Below are 18,688 nucleotides of genomic sequence, written 5' to 3' on the forward strand. Positions count from 1 at the left end.
GTGTGTGTGTGTGTGTGTGTATAAGGCCGCTTTGTCCAGTATTAGACGCCAGATGACGCTCTTGTCTAACGGTCTCGCCCTTTTTAGCCCAGACCCTTAGATGATTTCCATACCGAGAAGTTATCGGACACGTTTCAATGTCTATCAATAACCTCCCGGGGATCAAGCCAATTTATGACTGGCCAGGAGCTGCACGTGATTCTATTTAAACATTCCATATTTGGGCATTACGCGTCGTATCAAGAAAAAAAAGAAAATGATTTCCTCCACCTATAAATCCTGCTCTTTTTTAGGACAAGCCTAACGTCCTCTAGAAATACAAATAAAGTCCAATAAACAAATAAAACTTCTAAACAACTTATGTATACTTTATTAGCTGATTCAGTCTCTGCTGCGACCGGGTGCTTTTTGTGACTCTCTCCAAGGTTACTGTATTGTTTTGGAAATAGAATGAGCTCATACGTTGGAAATTCATTTTCTAAGCAAACGCAAGACGCCTCCTCTTGTAGAATGCACACTTTTGGCAACTATGGAGCTCACTCTGAGTTCCACGAGTCCAATTACGCGTACGAAGGACTTGATCTCGGCGGATCCTTCAGTTCTCAAATCCCCTCCAACTCTTTGAAACGGGAGGCGATAAACACAACCGACCGTGCAAGGACCAGTGCAGCAGTTCAGCGAACACAGTCCTGTTCAGCTGTGGGCTCTCGTAGCTTTGTAAGCACTCACGGGTACAACCCCCTCAGTCACGGACTGTTGAGCCAAAAAGCCGAGGGGAATATGGAAGTTCTGGAGAAGCCCAGCGGCAAGAGCCGCACAGACGATATCAAAATGGAGACTACTTCAGCGATAAAGCAACAAACTAATTCGACTCAGCGTCAGAACCAGTCGCAGCCGCAGATATATCCGTGGATGACAAAGCTACACATGAGCCACGGTAAAGTTACGTTTAAAGTTTGTTTTAGAAAAGAGGAGAAACTGCACGCATCTCATCCTCGTCATTGCATCTCCTTCCTACGTTTTGTCGCTCCATATTTTTCCTCTTGAGTTTTATAGGCCAAACGCAGGAAATAATAAAACTAGCGGCCGTAAATTTTATGACAAAGGCATCTATTGCTCGTAAACCTGTCCTGTTACTGTGAAGAGGTGATCTCTGGTCAAATTTATGGAGAAATAATTGGTTAAGAAAAGCAAAAAAGATGATTACATATAAATTTACGTATTATTTCTTGCTTTAAGCATTAAAGGGAGTTTACATGATATTCAAGTAAAATGGGATTTCAAGCGAATCTTTGCATACACATACATTATGTTTCCGGTTACTTGCACTCTGCACCGCTGGAGTAGTAAAGCAAAGTACTACAGAAAAAAGTATAATGCCAGTTTGTATCCCAGTAGTGAGGCTGTGTCTTTTTATTTGTATTTATTTAATTATTTATTTTTGTTCAGCTCTTACAATATTTCGGGTCAGGACATGATAGGAAGCTCGTGGCCTTCACACATTTATGATTATTATGTTTCATCATGTTTGTGTTATTTCTGTGCATGACACTTTCTAATTTCAGAATAAATAAATATTAGCGCCATACCACCTGTCCACTGTTTTCATTTTGGATTTTATAATGCTTGATGTATCCATATTACATATTACATGGATTGTGTTTGGTGGCAACTTCATCAATGATTATGAAAATAAATTTCATAGTAATATGCATGAGGACTATAGTCGATAAAATTTGACATATAGGTAACCCAATATCTTTCTGATGCCACCTCAGAATCTGACGGTAAAAGGTCACGAACCAGTTACACCCGGTACCAGACTCTGGAGTTGGAGAAAGAGTTCCATTTCAACCGATACCTCACACGTCGCAGACGTATCGAGATTGCCAATAACCTCTGCTTGAACGAGCGGCAAATTAAAATTTGGTTCCAGAACCGTCGCATGAAGTGGAAGAAGGACTCAAAGTTGAAAGTGAAAGGAGGACTATAAATAATGTGGTGCACGGCTTCAATAGAAACGACCTGAAAATAAACGCAGTGTTAACTTGTACTGCAACAACAAAGGGTTTAAAAATAGATTTTGTTGGTGACAACAGTTGATGTCTTTCATTTGTCTACAATATCATGTTGTTATGTGAATATGTCCATATTTTCGATATTTATTGATAGTGCTCCCTTCCGGGAGGTGCTTATTTGAATAATGTATAAGCTTAAACTTTATTTGAATATGCCTTACTAAAATCACTTGTATCAATTAACCTACATAACATACCAAGGCCTGCATCCAGTTACGTTGAGTTAAATGTAAATGCAAATAATGTGGTGCTTTGCTTGAACATTCATCAATCTCCCCCATTGCATATTGCATTTTGATGGAACTTGTCTTTTTTATCCATTGTACTTTCTGTCGTAAATACATCTATACAACTATAATAGCCAAACAAGGATGGTAAACCGCACTCCATGATAATAATGCAACAACTGTAGTGTCATATTAAACACTGTCTATCATGTTGTCTGTCAGCCAGCAGCCAAATGGTAATTTTATCTTGAGGATTATGTCTATTGAAATACTGTGGAATCAGAACATTTTGCTCTTTTATTGAATATGTTTTTTTGAGGGGGGCAAATTTTACAGGCAGGTACCTTGGCATTTCTTTCCATACACTCTATTCTATATAGGAGTGGCTTATGCCTTTCATACCAACCAAACTACACGACCTACTTTTGCTTTTGTCTGATCCATCATTTCTGTTTTTCTAACTGTTTGTTTTCGAAGTTTCATTGATACTTTTCGATACTTTACCAGTCAGTAATTATTTATTACAGTAACCAGATTAAATTGCAAACATATCAGAAAGTTTTGTCAGCCATCTGTGTCCAATGAAACTTTCAGTGTGGTATCATTGTAAATGAATTCGATGAAACGTAAAGAATATACTATTTGTCTGTTAAAGCAAAAATAATGAGTCTTTCTTTACACAAATGCATTTTTTAATTCAAGGCCCATTTGATACCTCATGCAGAGTTAAGAGAAGAATACGTTCTGCGCAAATTGATATGATTTTGGTAAAAAAATATATAAATATAAAGTCTGCATGTGTATACTTACAGTGATGAGACATGATTGAACTTTAACGCTCTGGTCATTTATTTACAGTAGCCCTTAAACGGAGGCACATAAAACTTTATGACCCCAATAAACTTTTACAGCACTTCCTCTCACCCATCAGACACTGACAACTGTTTCCTTTTTTAACAAATCGGCGGAAGTTTACACAAACATTTCAGTGACGTTTTGGTACACAAAACCCTTAAAAACAATAGTTTGCACATTTAATCAAATACTGCGTGCAACTAAATCATAGCAAATATACGATTTTCTTTCGAAAGTGCATTTGAAATGCGATACTACACCGTTATCAATCGTCCTGCTTGTAAAGCATATAATTAAAGACGTTTAAAGTGAATTGCTCAAACCTTATTGTTGAAATTTGTCATTTAGATAATGAGACATGATGTTAGCCACCCTATGTGCAGAAATCACATAATCCAGGCCCATGTCAAACAAAGGACATAAGACTGCGTGTAAAAAATGCTAATTTTCGACTGTCTCGCTCTACTCAGGCTGTTTTCTGCTTTACTGTTGGTTTGACATAGGCTATAGTTTTTTCTTAATTCATGCCTTTTCGGCGCTCTCGATGCAACCGATCATTTTAATCTATAAGAATCTTAAGTGTATGAATGCTAACATTATATACACACATTAAGATGAAAATAAAAACAGTCAGCTAGTCAATTTATACTACTGTTTAAGAAGCGCTTTCATTTTAGAATCGTCTCACTCACCTATATTGGAGATTCAATGTAAATTTCCATGCTTCTTTCAATTTCTACACTCGCTATCTTGACCGAAAGGGCCACATTGCGAGTTACTGTGGTTACTATGTTGCTTTTTACACAAACCCCTCTTTTTTTAGCTCTCTTGCCACGTATTTTGAAGTTTGAGGGTTATTTATGCCAATTGCCCAAAGCAGGACCAGTGAGTGGTGCAGGAAGAGCACGTGGGGTCATTAAAGTGGGTTTTATGGCCTGCAAGACCTGACAAACCCTCAATATATTTACATCATATATAATGTTAACTGTCCGTAATCGCAGCTGTTGGCTAGTCTTATCTCTGAGAGAAGGGCTTAGAGCCTGTTAGTGTGGGTTACTCGCGTCAGGGTCTGTAGAAGTTCGACTCTCCCAAATGGATCCCAGGCGGTTGCAGTAAGTTAATAATCTTGTTTTCCTCTTTTTAATTAAATATGTACTTTCCTCCGCAACGCCCTCGGGAATTAATCAAGGATGTAATTCAATAGTTCATGGAGAAATTGTGTCAAGTGGTGCGCAAACGTGTCCTCATCTGTTCAGTTTTGATCAATTTCAAAGTCTAGAGTGTACGTTTGTGCATTTGTATATTACTGTTAATTTGGCATTGATATGGAATTATTGTTCTGGCAGCAGCTTCAAATCTAATTCTGTATACCATGACTCATAGCCTATGTATTCAAAAACATCTTGTATGCCTCTTAAAAGCGTTGTGCATGTGTGAAGAGCGTTGCCTTGAGATTCACTTAAGTATTGGAGAATGTTGAATGTGCGTATATCAAAATACTCCACTTTTGGAGCAGTGAAAAATGCGTAGTTTGCCCCTAGGATGTGTATGTTGTGGTAAAAGTGACGGTGAAGGACTGAGAAGCTAAGTGATCTTGTATTGGTTTGCAGATGAGAGCGCAGAACATAGATCTTTAGATCGGACATAATGTGGGGTCATGTGCAGGGCAGAGAAGATGTGGTGTTGTGTGGAGGGGTCATGTACAGGGCATTGTGGATGAAGAGTCACATGATTAACTAAACAAAAAAAAACATAACTAAAAAAATTATTAAAGTATTAAAATATACATTTTACACGAAGCAAATGACATTTTTTGACCACTGTTATTTGTCGGTTTTCAACACCGGATATTCAGTGGTCTTTATTTGACAGATGAGGCTCCACTTGACCATTATAATCATGGTATGAAAAGTTTAAGCCATATCTTACTTTATGATGTTGTGCTTGGAAACAGAATAAGTCAGACTCTGTTCATCCACAATGTTCTCTTTAATCTGTGCACAGCGATCTTGGCTGAACAGGAACTCCACCGCCATCATCATATACTGCTCTGTTTCTATTTAGTGAAGGCCTGTGGTATATTCTGAGAGTTGTTTAAAATGAAAAGTACCAATGCCTCAGTTTTGGCATTAGAACTAATTCAGGCCCTTTTGCTGAGCAAAGGTTATACACGTGTCCAAAATAATTATGAAGAAAAACCAAGATGGAAAGGTTATTGACCTCCCAAACAGTTATGGTGATTTTTTTAATCTGTTAATGAGGGTCTGAAATGTAGTATTTTTTTGTCATTCAGTTGAGAATAAGTTGTAAGATGGCTTTAATTACAAAATCTCAAGAGTTTTAATAAATAAAACTGTGGATTGCAATTAATGAGCCATTATTTTATGTCTTTAACCATTTCAGTTCTGTTTTGTTAAACAAAACTACATCCTTCAAATACCTTTCAAATGCCATTATTTCAGCAGAAAAAAACAGAACATGACATGACATGACAATACTCTGAGATGTTGATATGTCGGATTTGCAAATATTTCACAAAACAGCTTTGCAGAGTATGCTCAGTCACTTCAATTTGTGGGGTCCAAACATTTGTGGAAAACAATAGAGTGTTAAGTAAAGACCTATTTCACTGATTGGTTCTGTCTTGTAAGGCTGTGTCTGGTTGCAAATACTGCTGAGTTGTAAATTCCATGGCTTGCCAAAGTTCTTTCCTCCGGGCTTACTGTTAAAGAAATGCTGTTTTGTTTTTTATTTTATAAAAAAGAGTGGGAGGACAGTTTTAGCAGATATCAAAACAGTAGCCTATCATTTGTAAAAGAATGTACTTGATAGAACTTCAGTTAGTATTAAGTTGTTAAACAGCTGACTTGCTTAGACAAGTACTAGGTGTATCTTATGTGATATTCTAAACAAACATTGGCTAAATCAATCCTGTAACCAATAATTACTGTTGTGAATTATACACACATGTATGAGTATAGAATGTCAAACACAACACTTGAAATAATACAATTTAGTTCAGGCATGCAATTACACAATCCATTTTTATACAATAAAACAAATATAAAAGAAATATAATAAAGCAAAAAATGAAATTTTTATTCATCTCTTTCATTCTCAATGTCCATTCTTTATCGCAGAAATCAGAAAATTCACTCATCATTCACTCAAATGATGTTGTGTTTAAGTGATCATTATTTATGTGCATTATTATTGGAAGAAAAACAAAGCTGACAATGACATAATATTATGAATGTACTCAACAGTTTTCATCACATCAAAGCAGATGATAACTGATACTTGTTGGCTCATTTTTGGCTCAGAGCAGGTGGCGGTTTTACTCACGCAAGGTTGATTGAGGTGGATAATATTCCTTATTGTTCACTGACTACAATAATTAGAATAATAATCAGTGTAATGTTACATTTACAACATATCATATTTTTGTGGCGTATTGGAAGTCACTGAGTATGGTGAGTTAATGACAGAATAAATGGGTCATGTGGTACAACCAACATCACATTCGCTACTGAAACACTTTCAGTAATTGTCCACTTATTAAAGAGATGTATTTAATGACAATTGTTGTACCTGAGTGATGGAGAACACTTAATAAATTCAAATGAATTTGTTGATGGCATTTATAATCAAGAATAATTTTAACTTCACAATTTTAGTGAGCCTTTCTGTGCATCCTTTTCTTTTATCATTTAAAGTCTTTGAATACTGTGTCAAAAACATTAACTGCCAATAGGGGGCAATAGTTTTATATTCCTCTGTTTTCTTCTCTCTGAGTGCAGGTTACACTGGGTTCAACATATTCTTTTGTCATTTGCCAGATTACTAATTGACTGGCCATACAAGGAATATGGCAGTAATTCCCTTCAAAGAATGAGCAAATGACACAGAGTTGGAAATGATGCTATTGCATGCAGAATAACTAAACAAGACAATGCTTTCAATGCACATTGTTAACAATCCACATTCTGTTTGTAGAAGTTCCTGTTAGGACAATCATTTTAAAAATGCAAGACAGAATCTTTATTCTCTAAGTGGATAAACTCCTCTTCATTCAGTAATGGATGAGGTGAATGAATAAAAAAAGAAAAGAAAAAATAGCAATTGGTATTTGGTCTGGTGGATATCTTAATAAACGCATGTCATGATTATGATTTATTAAGAAAACAGATGGTAATGACAACAAGGGCTGCATTTGCTACAATGAAACAATTGTGTGTTATAGTAATAAAACTTTGACTTTAATGCAGGAATTACAGCTTTTGACTGAACACAGTTTAGATTTGTTTGAAATTATACTTGTGTTTAGATACCTTTTTTTTCTAAGAGAGTTTTCAGTGTTGAGCGTGGATAATTGTAGAACTGAGTATATGCATATACATGCTATGTTTCTCTTTCTGTGAATATAATATCGCCATACATTATTTAATTAAATTACTCTTATATTTTTCCCCTGCTTCAGTATTAAGGTTTATATTTAGGTTATTGTTTTTTTGCCATTCATCTCAGTGACAGACAGTGGCCCAACCCTGCATGTGAAATCACAGTATGCACATATTTTACATATACATTTTGTTAAATGAAACTCTATGAGGCTGTAAACCTGAAAAAAAAAAAAAAAAAAAAAAAAAAAAACATTCTTTTTTTGAACAATCCTGAATTGCCATGTTAACCTGACCATGTAGGAACTCATTTTAGGTTCTGTATTGTTGCAAAAAATAACTACATTCATCAAGGAAATAGTTCTGAAAATAACCTGTGCTAAATACATAGCCTTGTCCTACTTTAAAGGATCATGCCTTTGGACAGTTCAACCTCAATGAGAGACAAAGAGAAGTTGTACTAAAAACATTAAAACATTATTATCAGTAAAGAATTGGAATGCAGCTGTCAGATAATTATAGGACTATTATAAGCTTCATGCATGGTTAGATATTTTTAGCATTTAACTGATTACATAAACTCCAGATATTCATTCAAATATTAATTTTAATGTTTACCAGGATATTGGATATCACAGAAATACGATTATTTTAAATCTACAGTAAATCAAACCCTCTATATTGTTAAATAGGATAGGCCTATCCTTACATATGCCTGAGAAGTAATTTGTTTTTATTTTCTAAATTGCTTTCTTTCTTTTTAGCGCATGAGGATATTATGAACGTGAGGGCAAGGAGGACCTCGTCGTTGCACTGGTAAGTCTAACCGTTATTTTCTTGTTCCAGTAGCCTTTAATATTCTTGTCCCATCTTGTTTCGCTGCGTATAAACACAGAGGGCAGTGTTCCCTGACAATAGCGCCGAACAACTACAGCACATATGCCCATGTGTTCGAGGAAAGAGGTGTATTGTGCTAAAGCTGTCTGTTGTGCTGGTGAGCCGGTGAGCTTTTTATATATATTTTATATTTTTAAAAAATGCAAGACATAATTTTAAAAAGTATATATGGTATAATAATAATAATAATAATAAATCATTTTATTTACATAAATAAGTTATCAACTGCTATCTAACTGCATCTTTTTTATATAAATTAAATTAAAGTTATTAACTGATACATTTACAATAAAATACAAATTGTATGTGTAACCCGGCTCACCTCCCTGTTTTAAGCATTTTAAGGGGTTTTAAAAAATAAAATACAAACGAAGGCTTTAATATAAAAGTATAAATTAATATAATGCATATAAAAAATAAGCTGTACAAACAACAAACTCATACAACAAAAAAAAAAAACAAACTCAAAAAAGTAGACTAATCAATACTGTGAAATTGACAAATACAAAATACACAATACACAATCAAGGGGGCACACACACACACACACACACACATATACATACATACATACATATATATATATATATATATATATATATATATATATATATATATATATATATATATATATATAAGCTTAAATCAGACGTTAAATATTTAAGAGCGCAAAAGAGAAAAAATATAAAAAATTTAGTAAGGCCTTGTCCTTTTTATATTGTAGAACAGCTTAGGTCATTTGAACTAAAATCCATTCGATATTTAAGGCACTAAATGTGCGTCTGAGAATGAAATCATTCAAAATTATCACAAAGGGCGTACATTAAATATCATAGGCGTAAAATGTCGTTCGTTCAAGCCTTCGCACAACAGATCCTGGTTATGGACAGTTGACATATCCTTCCATACAAAATCCCACCTTCTTTACATATACAGTTTTCTAGTCAAACCTTTTCTCTATCTATCTATCTATCTATCTATCTATCTATCTATCTATCTATCTATCTATCTATCTATCTATCTATCTATCTATCTATCTATCTATCTATCTATCTATCTATCTGTCTGTATCTGGGGGGAATCACCTATATACAAATGAATCATCAAGCAAATTCGCCGGCGGTTATAGCTTTTTGGAAGTCTCTACATTATAACTAGTTATTGAGCTGGTGCAGGATCTGAGGCCATTTATGTGCAGAGGGAATTCATCGCTTTTCGCTCATCAATAACTCCTTGGCAGTGAACTATTGGAACGAGTCGAACGCGAGGGGTGAAATGCGGGTCAGGCTGTCTAACTAATATTAAAATGCGTCCGCAACACTAGAGCAGTGCCGAGTGGGTGGATGGGGGCGTTTTCAGGCTGGTGGGGGTGGACAAAAAATCCCTATCACATCTGTAGGGTCTCGAAGTAAAATAAAAGGCTTGAGATAAGGCAAAACGACTGTTTCCTTAGGATTTCGTTTGTTAAAGAGTTATGCTCTGTCTGTTTGTTTGGTTTTGTCATATTATATATATATATTTTTTTTTTTTTGGGGGGGGGGGGGTCTTATTTTTTTTTCTCTGGTGGTTTGAAAATTGGATTTAAAAATGGGCTGTTGCTTTGGCTATATGATTTCTAAAAGGTTTTTGCATCTTTACTTTACTGTTTTTCTACTTTTCTTCTTTTCTTTTCTTTTTTATATGCTTTTTATTTCGTATCTGTTGCCGTTTAGATAGCTAAACTGGAGAGAGAAATTCAGGGCACGGTCTTGCAGGTTACCGGGCGGTCATATGGTAATAACGTGCACAATAAACCCCAAGGAACAAAAGAAACTTATTTTTCATCAGTGCTGTCACGTGTCCGCTTTGTGCACAACATGTTTGAGACGGAATATTCAAGTGGGTGCTCCTATGTTTTCGAGATTTAATAGAATTGGATAGTAAAATTATTCCTCGTTTGTCCCTCTCATGCCCACTCAACCCTTTCTTTTATGTCCTCTGTTTCATTTACTCAACCTATTGGAGTGTAGAGGGGTGATATGAAAAATATGAAAAAGGCTGAACACATCAAAACACATTTAACCTCAACGAATAGAGTAATTCTAATTAAATTAATTCTGTCGTTACCTAAATCATTTTTGTTAAAAGGAACAATTTGTTTGTTGTGTATGAGAACATGACTTAATTGAAAATTATAATACATTAAGTGTTCTAACAAACAAACAAACAGACAACAAACAAATAAATAAATAAATAAAGTATTTCCAAATCTGTCTTAAAAATGTAGGGTTGGTCTAAGTGCATGGGTTGTTGAATCTTATCACCGCAGATGTGTTGATATTTTTCTCGAGCAATTGAAAAATAAATAATTAAAATAGTAAAAATAAAAAATACATTAAAAAAACAATTGAAATAAATTGGTTTCTTTTGTGCGTTTATTTTTTAAAATAATGACAAATATTACTTTTGTTCATGATCCCCAGTTCTGACCCTAGATATTAATTCTGACCAAACGTTGTAGATGCCAGACAGAAACCTCTCCAACTAGAAAATGATTTAGCCCTGTTCAACATGCTAAAGAGGTCATAGCCTAACCTGACTTATTTTGTACTTGGAATTCTGCTTTAAAACTTCCAATAGAGGAATGGCCTCTCAGTAGTCGTCTATATGTACCCTGTAGAACCGAATTTGTGTCCAAAACATGAAAATCGCAAATACGTCTCTACAGGAATACATGGGCGACGTAAAAGCCACGAACGCCAAGTTGGGTTTGTATTCGTCTCGGTATGAGGCACGTGACTTTGCATGAAAGTCGTGTGTGCTTACTACCATAAGGAGTTTGAAAAAATAGAACTACCACAGGAAGACATGAACATACGGAGCCAAAATTGTAGAAGCGGAAATGGCATGGAATTGGCATGCCACTATATGCCATCCACTGTAAACTATTGATTTAAAGCCTTTACATCTTAATTAAACACAGAATCTGCTCTCTACCACCACATGCATTCTCCCTGAGTTAGTCGAATCACAAATAAACTCTAAAAATAGAATTTCTAATGTAGTTTTACTTGGTTGTAATAGGCATATTAATTCTATATAACTAATAACGGCAAATAAGAATCATGCCAGTGGTCTTGGAAAAGAAAACATTTGTACTGGCATAAATGCTCTCAATAGATGAGTGAAAATATGCTTATATTACTAGCAATTTCCCTGCACGCCAAGTCATAAAATGGCGTGGTAAAATAGCTAGCATAGCTTGATGTAGTGTAATTATTAGCATTTGATCCGTTATCGAAGTTTAAATGCGATTACTTATTTTTATTATTATTATATTACGACTAGTACTACTACTACTATTAGCCTATTATTATTATTATTAATACTATTTAAACAATGTAATTAGTGAAACTCTTGTAACGACACAAGTTAACTGAGAAACATCCCTAGGTGTTGTGGCATGATCCGAGAAGATTTGGCCATTGTGTATGCGTGTGTGAGAGAGCGAGAAAGGGGGGGAGAGAGAGTGAGAGAGTGAGAGAGAGAGAAAGATAGAGAGAGGGATAGAGAGACTGAGAGACTTCGCGGACAATGGCGGAAAATTGAAGGTATATTTGCAAAAGCTGTGGTTCCTTATCCGGGGACTACATCGCCCCATGCCATTGGGCCATCGTATCACGTGGTAAAAGTAACTTTACAGGGTTGCTCGCTAGTAGGAGGGCTTTATGGAGCAGAAAAACGACAAAGCTAGAAAAATTATTTTCCACTCCAGAAATTAATGATCATGAGCTCGTATTTGATGGACTCTAACTACATCGATCCGAAATTTCCTCCTTGCGAGGAATATTCGCAAAATAGCTACATTCCCGAACATAGCCCCGAATATTACAGCCGTGCAAGGGACAGTGGCTACCAGCATCACCACCAGGAGTTATACCCTCCGCGGGCAAGCTACCAGGAGCGTCAGTATAACTGTGCAAGCATCCCTGAGCCTGATACTCAAAGAGGACATGGACTTCCTCACGCGGGGCACCTGCTCGGAAAAGGGCAATCTGCCTCATGTGAGCCCCCACCGTTACCCCTGTCTCCTGCCACCCCTCCGGCTGCATCCTCCGCCTGCAATCAAGCCACCCCGGAGCATCCCAACAGCTCAGCTTCTGCCAAACAACCCGTCGTGTACCCATGGATGAAGAAAATTCACGTCAGCACCGGTAGGCAACTTGAGTGTATTTCTCTTAAGCACTATAAAGCTCGCCCCTCATCCTAACTCTCTCTCTCCGTCTGCCTCACTCCTTTTTACACTCATCCCCTGGCCAGCCTCTGCTACGATAGGATAGAAGCCTTTGAAATGGCACAATTGAGGCGGATTTACGACTAGGCATTGGTAATTACACCCACCATAAATTTTATAGCCGAGGTATACTCTGGGCAGTCGTATCACCATGTGGCTTCTCTTGTTATGAGTGTGCGAGAGAGTGAGGGAGATCTGGGACCAGAGGAAAAACTAAGCTTTATAATGTTGCATTAATAATTCAGTGCTGAGTCCAATGTGATTTTAGCCTTATTATAGAAAGCTAACTTTAAGATATTTTAGCCCACCCTCATTTCCTCTGTCGCCACCATTTCTCAATGAAAGACACGCTTGTTTACCCTATCCTTCCCTCGCTGCCTCTTTTCTTTTCTATTCTCTTCTGTTCTTTCTTTCCCTCTTTCCCTTTGCTTCTCCTCTTTCCAGTCAACTCTAGTTACAATGGAGCGGAACCCAAGCGGTCTAGAACTGCTTACACTCGCCAGCAAGTCTTAGAATTGGAGAAGGAATTCCACTATAATCGGTACTTAACACGGCGAAGACGTATCGAGATTGCTCATTCCTTGGTCCTCTCGGAGAGGCAAATCAAAATTTGGTTTCAGAACCGCAGGATGAAGTGGAAAAAAGACCATAGGCTGCCAAACACCAAAGTCAGATCCTCGTCCTCCACGGGCATTTCCTCCGGGTCCAACACAAGCTCAGCGGCTGCAGGCGTTGTGGCGGCAGCTTCCACCACTAACACCATGTCAGCCTCCGAGGACCTCTCCGGAACCGAGCGTGGCGAGGATATTACAAGGTTATAAGAGAACTATTTCGAGGAGAGACGGGAAGATCAAATGACTGATTATTTATAAAATATAATATATTTTGTTTTCGTAGGTATCTTGTGCGTAATGGGGGTTCCTTTAAGTCCACAGTTATATAAAATGCATGTTATATAGCATGGATTATTGCGAATACCTATGAATTCTTTTCTACGCGAAACAGGGTTTAATTTATCGAAAAACTGAATCAATATGATGTTTGTTTGTTTTTGTTTTTTTTCTTTTCATTTTCCAAGAGAAATGTTTTGGGCGAAGCAGGTTATGGACATTTTATTCAAATGTTATTTGTGGGCCTTTCTTTGCCCAGCTGCCAAGGTGAAGTGCACAACGAATCTATTTATTTCTCACTTGAGAGAGCTGGTACGTTTTTTTGTACTGTAAATGAAAAACACTATCGTGGGTATCGATAGAAAAAAATATCTTTGTTTTCTTTAAAAGTAAATCATGCTGTGGGTTATCTGTCGTATGGAAAGGTTAAGACTTTAAATTATCATTTAGTTTTTTTGTTGTGATGGCGTTGTGTTTAGGCTATTAACAGCAGATTGTTGTGAGATGCAATAAAACCAGTTTAGTGTATTTGTGCTAATTATATTGGTCAATAAAACGTAAGTGTCTATTAGTTTTACCTAGACTCGGGTGACTTTTATTAATATGCAATGTAGATTAAATTCCCGCGCATAAATAGCTAAACGTTATATTTAGCTACATTTTTAACAGGGGTATGCAGAGACTTTTATGTTAGTCAAATGTAGGCCCAAAAGTAAAATCGTGTTTTCAGTGCATTTAAAAATACACCACTGGTGTCGAATGGGTTTACTGAAGGGAATTAATTAGCCATTTTATATCTGCCATACCAATAATATCTAGGTTACAACGCTATCTCTCATATTTGAGCAGTGAGGGTTGTGCAGGGGTTAGTTTGGGTTCTGTACACATCACTTTCTCACGTATTCGATTAACGTGGCACATAATTCGGGCCTTTTCAGAAGGGACCTTATCGCTCTTCATTCCAGTAGATGGCTTGTTATTCATTATTGTTTTCAACATGGCTGAAAATGTCTCTTGAAAATCAATTTCAGTATTCAAAAACGTCCTGCACTGCTTCTGTTTCTTTCCACTATTAATTTCAAGATTTATCAAGCTGACAAACAAATTCAACCAATTCGTTTTATAGATAAATTAAACAGTACAACACTGGATAATATTCAGAACGTAAAAATAGGTCGAACATATTATGGTCTTAATGAAATAGATCCTATATATATTTAATGTTAGTTTAGCTCATTTTAAATATGTAATTCGTTATATTTAAAATGAATGCTAATTAATCTTGACATATTCAGGTGCAATAGAGTATGCAATGAATCACCTTTAAAGGCCAATATAAAGAGACAAAGGCTGTCAGTTATGTCCATATTATTATTTATTTATATTCTTTATTTTTAAATGAAGCAATTTGCATGTGGTGAAATATAACCCTAGTACCTCTGTTTTTGAAAGTTCTGATTCAAGCCACTCCTCTTTGTGTGCCATATTGTTATTTTTAAAAAGTGGCGCTAGATCCTGCTCGAAGCAACGTCATCGCCAAAGCAGATAGTTGGAGCTATAGACACACAGAAACAAAATCAGTTACAATGCGTCATAGAACGCTCCCACATGCAAATGAATTCTATTGTGACGTTTCTGTATTTTTTTATGCACAAGAATACATTAAATTTTAAACATAAAAACTTGTTTCTATTGAAATAAATTCTCCCAAAAAAAAAACAAAAACAAAAAAAAAACGTAAAGAAAATAAGGAATGCGTTTGATTAATTGTAAATCGGCATGACTTGAATGAAGATTACACAACGGCTTGCTAAGTGGGGGGCTGAGAAGCACAAAGGAGTGAGTCATTTTAGACCATCAATCAAGTCTGGCAGCAATAGTCAATTGTACTTCTAATGTATTAAGTTGTACAGGCAACTAAATAGTGCACAAAAGCGTCACTGCAAAATATGTTTCAGCGGATAGTTTGTCCAAACCTAAAAAAGAAGAAAGGCACTGGCCATCGTCTTAGCCTGGCCATGACTTTGGAAGTCACTTGAAAAGAGTAGGTGCAGAACTGCATTCAGAGACCATTATGTGACTGAACAGCGGAGAGAAATGAATGTGCACGCCTAAATCGTAGCATCCCGGCAGCCTCTTTCGAGATGCTGTCGCCTCCATGTCGCGAGGGTAAAAAGATACTTTATTGAAGTTTGTGGCAACTAAGAAAAGTCGAGTTCAATTCGGGGACACATTTTCTGTCCCATTAGTTTCATTTCAGCCGGGTCGGCCGACCTCTCCCACCCCTTGACCCCACTGGCTCTCTCAACGTGTACCTTCTGTGTGCACCCTCACAGGCTTCCTGGGGTTCCACCGGTGCTCTTGCTTTCATTGTGGGTTTTTGGCTATATTGATGTGGCGATAGAAGAAGGGCATCTGAATGTGTTTCTCCTTTGTTGCTTTGCACCGTATGACCTATACGAGATCGGTGAACTCTGGGCCAAGGCTCTTCTATAGCGTGCGATCTTGTAACTTTTTCTTTAGGGTGCATCCACTTTCGAGCTGTTAGTGTAGTGCTGGTCAGTCTGTACAAGTAATGTTTCTATACCGTTTACCTAAATGAAAAAAAAAAAAAAAAAAAAAAAACATTTTTTGTTCTTAATCTAGTTGTAAAATCAACATCTAAGAAAAGTGCTCGAAATACATGTAGCCTAGCATTTGTACAAATACCTTTTTTTAACTTAACTGCATGTTTTCTGACATCCAAACAGGTATGACAACTTTAAAAACACAAAACAAACCTGTTTCATGAGACGAACAGCAGTTAAATTTTGAGAATCTTTTTCTCAGAGCTGCTACTCCAGACTGACTGACTTTGCTGCTTGGCTTTCTGACATTAAACAGCAGGTGTAAAGCAGCTTTTCTGTTACTAAAATGCACGCTAAAAGAAAAAAAGAGAACAAATGTCACGTTTGACTTATGTTGTATTAAACTATAAATCAAACATACTGTAGGCTGTTGTTCAGGGCACAGGTATAGGAAATCATCGCATGTGGATCTTTGCCAGCCAATAAACTTCCACGCAAGTTTCAATTTTGCATGTATAAATATTTATAGCTATACTTACAGTACTGTAAAAAGCGAAAACGTACAGTTGCACTTATTGGTGCAACCGAATTTAATGAGGTTGATTCAGTCGTATTAATATATATTTTTACGTCAATAAAACCAGTTAATTTAGATTAGCTGATTAGATTAAGCAAAACAAAACTTTTTCTTTCTTTTTTTTTTTAGCGTTGGCTGTTTGGGGCAAACTTGCGAGTTACGTTGGTTCTGTTAGATTAATCGTTTTTAATGTCGTATTTGATGAAAAAAGGCATATTCATACACATTACTTCAGTGTTCTGTGCTACAATGCTCACAATCCTATTTTAGTTGCTGATGATAAGATGTCTAATTAGGTGACAAGTGAAAATAATCACAAATATGCTAAGTTTTCTAAACATTAAGAAAAATTAAGACATTTTCCCACAATATTTATCATTTAAGAAATGCATCGATAGTTTCTGCAACGACAATAGGCTTTCTGCAATAGCTCTTAATTGATCCGAATAACTTAATTTATACAGGATGAACAACATGGCGCCAGGATTTGCACTGTTTTCTAATAGTTACAAATCACTCTCTAAAGATCGTCTTAGCTTAGGCCCCTGTCGTACATTATTTAATGAAGGTTGTGTAGCGTTTCAAAAACTAGCACAGAGATCCATTGTTATAAAATACATTTAAATACAACGTCAAATTACAAAAGTACAATGTGACAAAAGGCCTACTGCAAAAAACAAAAAGAAAAAAAAAGAAAAAGATAGAATAAATGTCTGCACTTTCATGTTAAAGTTGTCCAAGCTGCTGTAAATTACGAAAAAAATATTTAATGTATTAATCTATTTAAAAATGATTTAATATTTATAAGGAAATTATTTATCATATTGTCATATGTATTTATGTTATGCTGTATAAATAGGTATATAATTCATTCAATAGTTATAAATATAAGCAGGCTACTCAGTAAATATTTCAGTAGGTAATTATAATAGAATTAAATTAATGTCAGCATTATACCAAATGCGATCTGGCAGTGGTTAAACTATAACACTATATCTGTTAAGCATAAAAATAATAAGGACAGAGTGGAGGTCTACAATGACGGCCACGGCCCCATCACAGTAGTGACCTGTACCGTATAGGGAGGTGGGCATTTTTTTATATGCGTCCATAAATCAAAAAGATGATTGAGGGTTTGCCCTGCAATACAAGTACTGTGTTTAGGATTTTGAACCTGCCCTTGTAGGAAGAAGAGGAGGAAGAGACAAGCAGGAAGAGCACGAGGATCATCACCTATGTCTTCAGAAACGTGCATTTACCAAGCGCTTTATCAGAAATATATACTTTCATTATCTAATATTGTAATTTGTCGACTGATATTGTCAGGTATTATTCAACGACAAAATGATGTTTTTTTCCGCCTGAATACAATTACAATTGTTTATGCCTTTTATTAGGGGTTCATTTTGATTTTGAAGTGTTTGCAGTTGGAAAGTAATTCAAATTATTTTGTCAGTGGTTTTTCCTGTAAACTGGGGCGGAATGGATATCTGTTTATTTCCTTGCATGTTACTGTTCTACGAGTGGTTTTAAGTTCTCGTTAATCTACGAACGTTTTTACACACCAAGGTAACGAGCCTTTCGGGGAACATACTTTAATTTTAAAGTAGCACTTACAAGTAAGATCTGCTTTCGAGCAACCGGCCCAACTCCTCATTTACCTCATTTACACGGGAAGTGAAGAATCACACTTTGCGTGTTTATACTGAACCTGACACTGACCCGTTGTAAAGCATACAGGTTCCACCATGTTAATTACTCCACGAGACATACAATTGTTATGAGAACAGGTGATTGTTTCCATCATAAAGAAGTTAGAGACTAGTAATTGCGCAATGACAGTCATCTGTTGACCCTGTCGTTCAAGTGTATAGCATCAAAATTATATAAAGCTTTACAGCGCACCACTTTTTAGCATTGCAAG

The 18,688-nt window shown here is 36.2% G+C and overlaps 3 protein-coding genes across 4 annotated transcripts in view; all 3 read left to right on the top strand.

Annotated features, from left to right (window-relative positions):
- The window catches only part of hoxc3a (homeobox C3a), a 58,625-nt gene that overhangs the window by 29,542 nt on the left and 10,395 nt on the right, over nucleotides 1-18,688 (top strand). For both annotated transcript variants that reach the window (XM_067372286.1, XM_067372287.1), the window contains exon 2: nucleotides 8,325-8,376. The gene's annotated coding sequence lies outside the window, so the exon portion shown is untranslated. The remainder of the gene's footprint in view (nucleotides 1-8,324; nucleotides 8,377-18,688) is intronic.
- hoxc5a (homeobox C5a) lies at nucleotides 126-2,576 on the top strand. Its single transcript, XM_067371740.1, has 2 exons — nucleotides 126-937; nucleotides 1,779-2,576. The coding sequence occupies exons 1-2, from the start codon at nucleotides 451-453 to the stop codon at nucleotides 1,991-1,993; spliced, it is 702 nt and encodes a 233-aa protein (XP_067227841.1). The 5' UTR covers nucleotides 126-450; the 3' UTR covers nucleotides 1,994-2,576.
- Nucleotides 10,038-13,551, top strand: hoxc4a (homeobox C4a). Its single transcript, XM_067372291.1, has 2 exons — nucleotides 10,038-12,650; nucleotides 13,175-13,551. The coding sequence occupies exons 1-2, from the start codon at nucleotides 12,218-12,220 to the stop codon at nucleotides 13,549-13,551; spliced, it is 810 nt and encodes a 269-aa protein (XP_067228392.1). The 5' UTR covers nucleotides 10,038-12,217.

This window comes from Chanodichthys erythropterus, chromosome 20 (genome assembly GCF_024489055.1).
Source record: "Chanodichthys erythropterus isolate Z2021 chromosome 20, ASM2448905v1, whole genome shotgun sequence".
Classification (NCBI taxonomy): Eukaryota; Metazoa; Chordata; class Actinopteri; order Cypriniformes; family Xenocyprididae; genus Chanodichthys; species Chanodichthys erythropterus.